This window comes from Callorhinchus milii, unplaced genomic scaffold, assembly GCF_018977255.1.
Source record: "Callorhinchus milii isolate IMCB2004 unplaced genomic scaffold, IMCB_Cmil_1.0 Scaffold1052, whole genome shotgun sequence".
In the NCBI taxonomy this organism is placed as follows: domain Eukaryota; kingdom Metazoa; phylum Chordata; class Chondrichthyes; order Chimaeriformes; family Callorhinchidae; genus Callorhinchus; species Callorhinchus milii.
The window spans coordinates 15,844-23,685 of record NW_024705793.1 but is presented as its reverse complement, the minus strand read 5'-3'; the positions used below and the strand labels follow the sequence as shown (position 1 = coordinate 23,685).

Below are 7,842 nucleotides of genomic sequence, written 5' to 3'. Positions count from 1 at the left end.
TTGAGGAGGACGGGTTTGCAGGTTATAGGGAAAGGGCTGGGGAGTGGGTTTGACATTGCATTGCTCTTTTCAAAGAGCCGGCACGACTCGATGGGCCAAATGGCCTCTTTTTGTGCTGTACAATTGTATGATTCTATGAACAACAAAATTACATTGACAGAATGACGTCCCAAAGCAACTTTGAGATCCTGCTCCTTAGCTTTTTCCCCAGCTTCTGATAGTCTCCCTGTAGGATCTCAGCTCTTTTTATCACTACGTCATGGATCCCAACATGACTTCTGGATGTTCCCCTTCCCCCTGTAGAATGTTTTGCACAGATTCCATGATGTCTTCAACCCTGGCACCAGGGAGGCAACATACCATGTCAGAGTTACTTCTTAAGTTGCAGAAATGCCTATCTACTCCTTTCACCATTGTGTCCCCAATGACGTTGACACCGGAATTGTGCAGCTCGTGTCTTAACCCGCACCAGGCTCCTTGACCTATCACCACGACCCGGATTCACTGGCTTCCCAACTCTTAGAGGATCAAGTCCTAAGTTATATATTTAAAAATCCTCATGTTTGCTTTCAAAGCCATCCACGGCCTTGTGCCTTCCTACCTCTGTCACCTGCTAATGCCATATCAACCTGTCTGCTCCCTCCACTCAGTCTGCTCCATGTTACCTGTAAATTGATTGTGATTTACATTCCAGACCCTGGAACAAGTCATCGCATCCCAGCTTCGCTCTTTCCTCTCCAGCCATTCCCTCTATGAGCCCCATCAATCAGGTTTCCATTCTGCCCACAGCATAAAAATATCGCTGGTCAAAGTCAATAATGACACTCTGTTCACCTGCAACCAGGGCTCTCTCTGCCTCCTTGTCCTCCTCAAACTCTCTATTGCCTTCAACACGGTCGATCATTCTATCCTCCTCCACCACCTCTCCTCTCAGCTCAATCTTCATGGGCCTACCATTGCTCAGTTCAAATTCACCATCCATGGATGCACTCTCCATCTTAATCAGCCAGTCTGGAACCTTGGCGTCTTGTTTGACCCTCAAATATACTTTCTACCCCACATTTGTGCCATGTCTTGCTCTACTTTCCCCCACCTCCGCAGCATTGCCAGGCTCTACCACTGTCTCACACAGCAGATTGCTAAAACTTTCATACATGTATTCATAACATTTAGGCTCGACTACACAAAATCCCTGCTTGTCAGCCTCCTCAATGCCTCCCTCCATAGGCTGCAGATCATCAAGAACTCTGCAGCCCGTGTCCTCTCCTGCACCAGGCTCCATGACCCTATCACCCCCATCCTCGCATAAGAACATAGGAACATAAGAATTAGGAGCAGGAGTAGGCCATTCGGTCCCTCGAGCCTGTGCCCTGCCATTCGATAAGATCATGGCTGATCTTCTGACCTAACTCTAATTACCTGCCCTATCCCCATATCCCCTAATCCCTGTTTTTTAAAAATCTATCAGTCTCAGCCTTGAAAATGTTCAAGGACTGACATCTACAGCCTTCTGGGGGAGTGAATTCCATAAATTCGCTGCCTTCTGAGAGAAGAAATGTTTCCTCAACTCTGTTCTAAAAGGCTGATCCTTAATTTTCAGACTGTGACCCCTGTTATAGATTCTCCGACCGGGGAAAAAGACCCTCAGCCTTTAACAATCTTATATGTTACAATAAGATCTCCCCTAATTATTCTGTACTCTGGAGAATATAGCCCTAGTTTATTCAGCCTATCCTCATACGTCAGTCCCCTCATCCCAGGCACTAACCGAGTGAATCTACGCTGCACCCCCTCGAGGGCAAGTATGTCCTTTTTTAAATAAGGACCAAAACTGCACACAATCCTCTCGATGCGGTCTCACCAAGGCCCTATACAGTTACAGCAAGATTTCCCTACTCTTGTACTCTAAACCTTTTGCAATGAACGCTAACATGCCGTTCGCCTTCTTAGTTGCTGCTGCACCTGCAAACTAACTTTTTGAGACTGGTGTACAAGGACACCCAAACCTCTGAACACTAACACTATCTAATCTCTCCCCCTCTAGAAAATAATCTGTGTTTCCGTTTTTTCTACCGAGGTGAATAACTTCACACTTCCCCACATTAAATTCCATCTGCCACCTACTCGCCCACTCCCCGAGCCTATCTATATCCCGTTGCAATCTTTTTGCATCACCCTCAGAGCTTACTCTCCCACCTACTTTAGTGTTATCCACGAATTTAGACACGTTACATTCAATGTCCTCGTCTGGATCATTGATGTAAATTGTAAATAGCTGAGGCCCAAGCACTGATCCTTGTGGCACTCCACTAGTCACCTCCTGCCAATTCGAGAATGACCCGTTTATCCTTACTTTCTGTTTTCTACCCGTTGGCTACTCTTCAATCCATGCTTGTGGAGTCCTGTAGCTCAGTGGTTAGAGCACCCGCTTTGCAAGTGAGAGACCTGAGTTCAATTCCAGGCAGAGGGCGAAACCTTGGGCAAGTTTCCTTACTCCACACAGAGCCTAATAATAGTCCCTCCAAAACCCAAAACAATAATAAATTGGTCATTTTCAATCTACGACTGTTTGTGGGACATTGCTGTGCGCAATTGGCTGCCGCGTTCGCCCACAAATATACAGTCAATTCACTTTACAGTATGTTCTGTGAAGCGCTTTGGGACGTCCTCCCGACGCGAAAAGCGCTATATCAAATGCAAGGATTATTATTATTATTATTATTATGCTAATATGTTCCCATTAATCCTGTGGGCCTTAACCTTGTGCAATAGCCTTTTGTGTGGCACTTTGTCAAATGCCTTTTTAAAATCTAAATATACTACATCTACTGGTTCCCCCTATCTAACCTGCTCAATACACCTTCAAAAAACTCTAAAAGATTAGTTAAGCATGACTTCCCTTTTGTAAAGCCGTGTTGACTCTGCCTCATCTTGTTATGGTCTTCCAGGAATCCCATAATGACATCCTTAATTAAGAACTCAAGAATTTTCGCTCCCACTGATGTCAGACTAACTGGTCTATAGTTCTCCATCTTTTCTCTCCCACCCTTCTTAAATAGTGGTATTACGTTTGCAATCTTCCAATCAATGGGAACCGGTCCGGAATCCAGAGAATTTTGGAAGATCAAAGACAAGCCATCCACTATCTCAGTGGCCACCTCTTTTGAAACCCTCGGATGTAGGCCATCGGGTCCAGGAGATTTATCAGTTTTAAGACCTGAAATTTACCTAAAACCATTTCTTTACTAATATTAATTCCCCCAAGTTGCTCACTAACATTGTCTTTTTGGTTCCCCTCTATTCTTGGTTGGTTTTCAGTGTCTCCTAAGGTGAAGACAGTAGCAAAGTACTTGTTTAATGACTCTGCCATGTCTTTGTCCCCTACTATAATTCCCCCCATCTCTGCCTGTAGCGGACCCACATTTACCTTTGACAGCCTCTTCCTCTTTATATATTTGTAAAAACTCTGCAGTCTGTCTTTATGTTCCTCACTAGTTTGCCCTCATATTCCATTTTCCATGAACACCTTTCCTTTTTGATTGTGCTTATGGTCACCTTCCCCCCCTTCTCTGGCTTGTTGTCAGCCTCTGCCACTGTTGTTATAATCAATTATAATCTAAGATCTGGGAGGATATCTCAAAGTGATTTGCAGAGTTTCGCTGTAAAGTAGTGACTGTGTGTTTAACATGGTACTAATTTGTGCAGATCTATGTCCCCGCAAACAGCCGTGAAGTGAATGATTGATTTTATCTGGGGGATTGTTAGCCAGGACACTGAGAGAGAGTGGAACTCCCTTCTCTTTTCCTAACAGTGGGTGATCTTTAACATCTGTCCTGAACAGGGCACGTGAGTGAGGTTGAACATTTCGTCCCAGAGATGCTGCCTCTGACAAGGTGCCACTCCCCCAGCAATATGAGGCTCTACTGTGCCCTCAGTGACTCCAAGGTGGGCGAGTGGGTGAGGGAGAGAAGGGAGAATAAGGAATGGAGTCTGGGGAAACCCAGCTGACAGCTTGTGTCAACGTCAATATGATTGCTTAATATGTTTGTTCAGACAAGTGGAAGTGATTTAGTCCAATTACAGTGGAGCGCTCTGACTATATACAGTGTGTACGCACCCACACGGACAGACTGATTGACACTAGTATAAGGCTGTCCACACTCACACTGAGAAAATGATTGAGTGAGTGAGGGAGTGAATGACTGACGGAGTGACTGGGGTAATGAGGGAGAAGGTTTGAGCTCCCTGCACTATGCACGGCCCTGTCACAGGGCAGCTATTTGCTGTCATTTATCCTGTTCTCGCAGTTATTGGCATTCCTGGTAAGTCAGTCACTGTGTAATCTGCTCTCAGTCTCCCTGTCTCTATCATTCTCTCTCCGTTTCTATTGGACTATTCTCTTTCTGTCTCTCTGTGTGACTTTATCATTCTCTCTATCTCTTTCTATCTCTCCCACACTCTCAGTCTCTCTCTCTCGTTCTCTCTCTCTGTTTCTATCAGTCTCTCTCTCTCTGATTCTACCATACTCTCTGTCTCAACTTCTATCAAACTCTCTCTCAGTTTATATGGGTCAATTCTCTCCCTCTCTCCCTTTCTCTCCCACTGTGTCTCTCAGTGTCACTATCTCGCCTTCAATTTCTCAGTCTCTGCCTGTCTTTCAGTTTCCCTCAGTTTTTCTTTCAGTCTCTATCTCAGTCTTTAACTATCTCTTGCTTAGTCTTTCTCTGTGTCTCTATCTCAGTCCCTCCTTCTCCGATTCTATTTGGCGTCTGCCTCTTTACCAGTCTCTCTTCCTGTTTCAGTCTATATACCTGTTCATCTGCATCAGTCTCTCTCTGCCTGTCTATATCAGTCTCTCTCTCTCTCTCTCAGTCTCTATTAGCATATCTCAGTTTCTCTCTTTCAGTCTCTATCTCATTCTCTCTATCTCAGTCTTTCCATCTCCTTCTCTATCTCCATGTCTGTCCCTTTATCAGTCTCTCTATCTGTCTCTATCTAAGTCTCTTGGTCTCCCTATTCGAGTGTGTGTATCTGTCTCTCTCAGTCTCTTTATCTCAGACTCTTTGTCTCAAAGCCTCTGTGTCAATCTACAACTGTGTCTCTCTACGAGTCCTTCTCTGTCTATCAGTGTCTCTATCCCTTGAGTCGACACCTCAAGAGATAGAGGTGTCTACTCTGTTGTTCTGGATCTCAATCAATATTTCTCAGTCTTCATCTCAGTATCTGGGTCTCTCTCTCTCTATCTCTTAGTCTCTATCCCTAAGACTCTATTCTCAGTCTCTCTCAATCGATCTCTCTCTCTCCCCGTCATTCGTTCTCTATTTCTCAGTCTCTCTTTTTCTCTCTCTCTTTCTCTCTCTCTATATGTATATACACACTGTAATGTGGAGCTCCTGTGTATGTTGTGGGCGAAATGCGAGATGGAGGGTGGGCTGAACTGGTGATGAGCACTGACACCTGTCCTGGCTCTCTTGCCCTCTCTCTGTGTTACAGGAAACCTCGCCGTCATAAGTGTCCTTTCCTGGGGCAGGTGCGGATTGTCCAAATGCATCACCTGTTACCTGGTTGGGATGGCCACATCTGACCTGCTGGTGTTGGTCTTTGCTGTAGTGTTAAACCGCATTCAAAGCCTTTATTTCCCCAACAGTTTCCTGTCCATCAGCCCCTCCTGCCGAATCAACGTGGCTTTAGTCTATGTGGGGACGGACAGTTCAGTCTGGCTCACAACGGCCTTCACATTTGATCGCTACATTGCTATCTGCTGTGGGGCGCTGAGTGTTAGATATTGCCAAGCCAGGACAGCGAGGTTGGTAGCGATCTCTGTCTATACCTTCTTTGGCCTAAAGAATATTCTTTGGTACTTTGCATTGGAGCCTGAGAAGATTGTCAACAACGTGCCCTGGTTCTGTGTGCTGACACTGAGGTATTACACCACTTCTCACTGGATAGCCTTCTCATGGCTTAACCGTGTCCTCACTCCCTGTGTCCCATTTCTCCTCATCCTCTTCTTCAACGTCCTCACCGTCAGGCACATACTATTTGCTAACCGGGTGCGGGCGAGGTTGAGGCAGGGGCGGATGGTGGATACAGAGCGGAACAACAGACAGAAGTCAATCGTGGCTCTCTTCACCATTTCCGCAGGCTTCTTCCTCCTCTGGTCCACCTACCTGGCTCACATGCTCTACTATCGCCTCACACGCACCTTCAGCTATTCACCGGGCACTGGGGAATCAGCCTACTTGCTGCAGGAGATGGGGTTTCTGCTGCTGCTGGTCAGCTCCAGCACCAACACTTGTCTGTACACCTTCACCCAGTCCAAGTTCAAACAGGAGCTGAGGAATGCTCTCCTTTGCCCGCTCAGGCTGTCTGGCAGGCTGCTAAATGCAAGGCTGGGCTGACCGGCCCATAAGAAGAACAACAAAATTATATTTATTGAGCGCCTTTCACATCCCAAAGCAAACGTAACAACATGGAATCCTGCAGCATATTGATAGAAGCCAAAGTGTATTCTCTCCTGCAGGTCTGAACTCCTCAACCTCCCTGGGCTCTCCCTCAAAACTTCCCAAACCCATACATAACTTAGGTGTCAGGTTTGAATCCCAGCTTTACTTTCTACCCCACATTTCCTTTTTCCACCTTCACCACACTGCCAGCCTCCATCCGTACCTCACAACCAATGCAGCTGAAACCCTTGTCTACACCGTTGTCAGCTGGACTTACCGGCTGGACTATTCCAATGGCTCCCTATCTGGTCTCCCCAACTCCACCATACACACAATCCAATTAATTAAAAGCTCTGCCACCATACTAACCCGCACGAAACTCCGTACCCCCATCACCCCAGCCCTCGCCTGTCTCCACTTGCTCCCAATCACCGAATGGATCGATATCAAGATCCTCTCACTCATTTTCAAATCACTTAATTCCCTCGCATCTCCCTCCCTCTCCAACCTGCTTACCCCCCACTCCACAACCTGCTGCCTCCACTTAGGTGGCTCCGGGCTCCTGTTTGTCCCATCTGCTCCACCATTGGTCACTATGCCCCAAAAAACTGGAACTCGTTCCCTCGATTCCTCCGTCTTGCCCCCTCCACCTCCCCCACCTTCAAATCCTAAAGAGCTTCCTTTTTGATCGTGCTTACAGTCATCTTCAATCTCCCTCTGGCTCATTGTCAGACTTCACCACTGTCAAGTGCTCCGGGATATTATCCCAACGTGAAGGGTGTTATATCATTGCAAGTTGTTTTGTTGAATTGGTTAGATAGAGCGCCAGGCTCGCAAGCACGAGGACCCTTGTTTGATTCCCAGTCGGGGCAAAATCTTAGTTTCCTTATTACAAACACACGCCTCTGTTAATGTAGCAGTAAATCGGAACCTGGTTAGTCAATTAGTGGATTACTTTCCGGGGGTAATCGATTTCTGTGTTTCTATCAAGCACTTTGAGACATCTAGGAGACATATTTAGGTGCAATATCAAAAGCAAGGATTATTATTAGTGGAAAAACTTCTCCCCCCTGGAATCATCTGAACTGCTCCCTCTTTGGGCTTCCTCCGACAATGACTTAGCCTCCTGGGTTATTCTCCTCCACAACTCCCTCCCCACCTCTCTCTATGCCCTTGCCCGCTCACCTCCTGAACAACCTCCAGACCATGGTACACTAGCAACCTCCGTTTCCTCAAGGCTCAGGTGCATGCTGCCGAACCCACTTAGCTCAAGTCTAATTTAACAGTCCATCAGTAGATTGGCTGGACCTCATAAAAACATACCACTCCACCCTTGTCTGCACTAAATTGTTCTACTCCAAGACAATCTGGAGGCCAACAACAATCCTAGGCTCCTCTT

General features: G+C 46.4%; 1 protein-coding gene across 1 annotated transcript; it reads left to right on the top strand.

Annotated features, from left to right (window-relative positions):
• Positions 1-4,252: 4,252 nt before the first annotated feature.
• LOC103190468 (probable G-protein coupled receptor 139) lies at positions 4,253-6,398 on the top strand. The gene is made up of 2 exons (XM_007911271.1): positions 4,253-4,322; positions 5,494-6,398. Exons 1-2 carry the CDS (start codon positions 4,253-4,255, stop codon positions 6,396-6,398), a joined length of 975 nt encoding a protein of 324 aa, XP_007909462.1.
• The last annotated feature ends 1,444 nt before the right edge of the window (positions 6,399-7,842 follow it).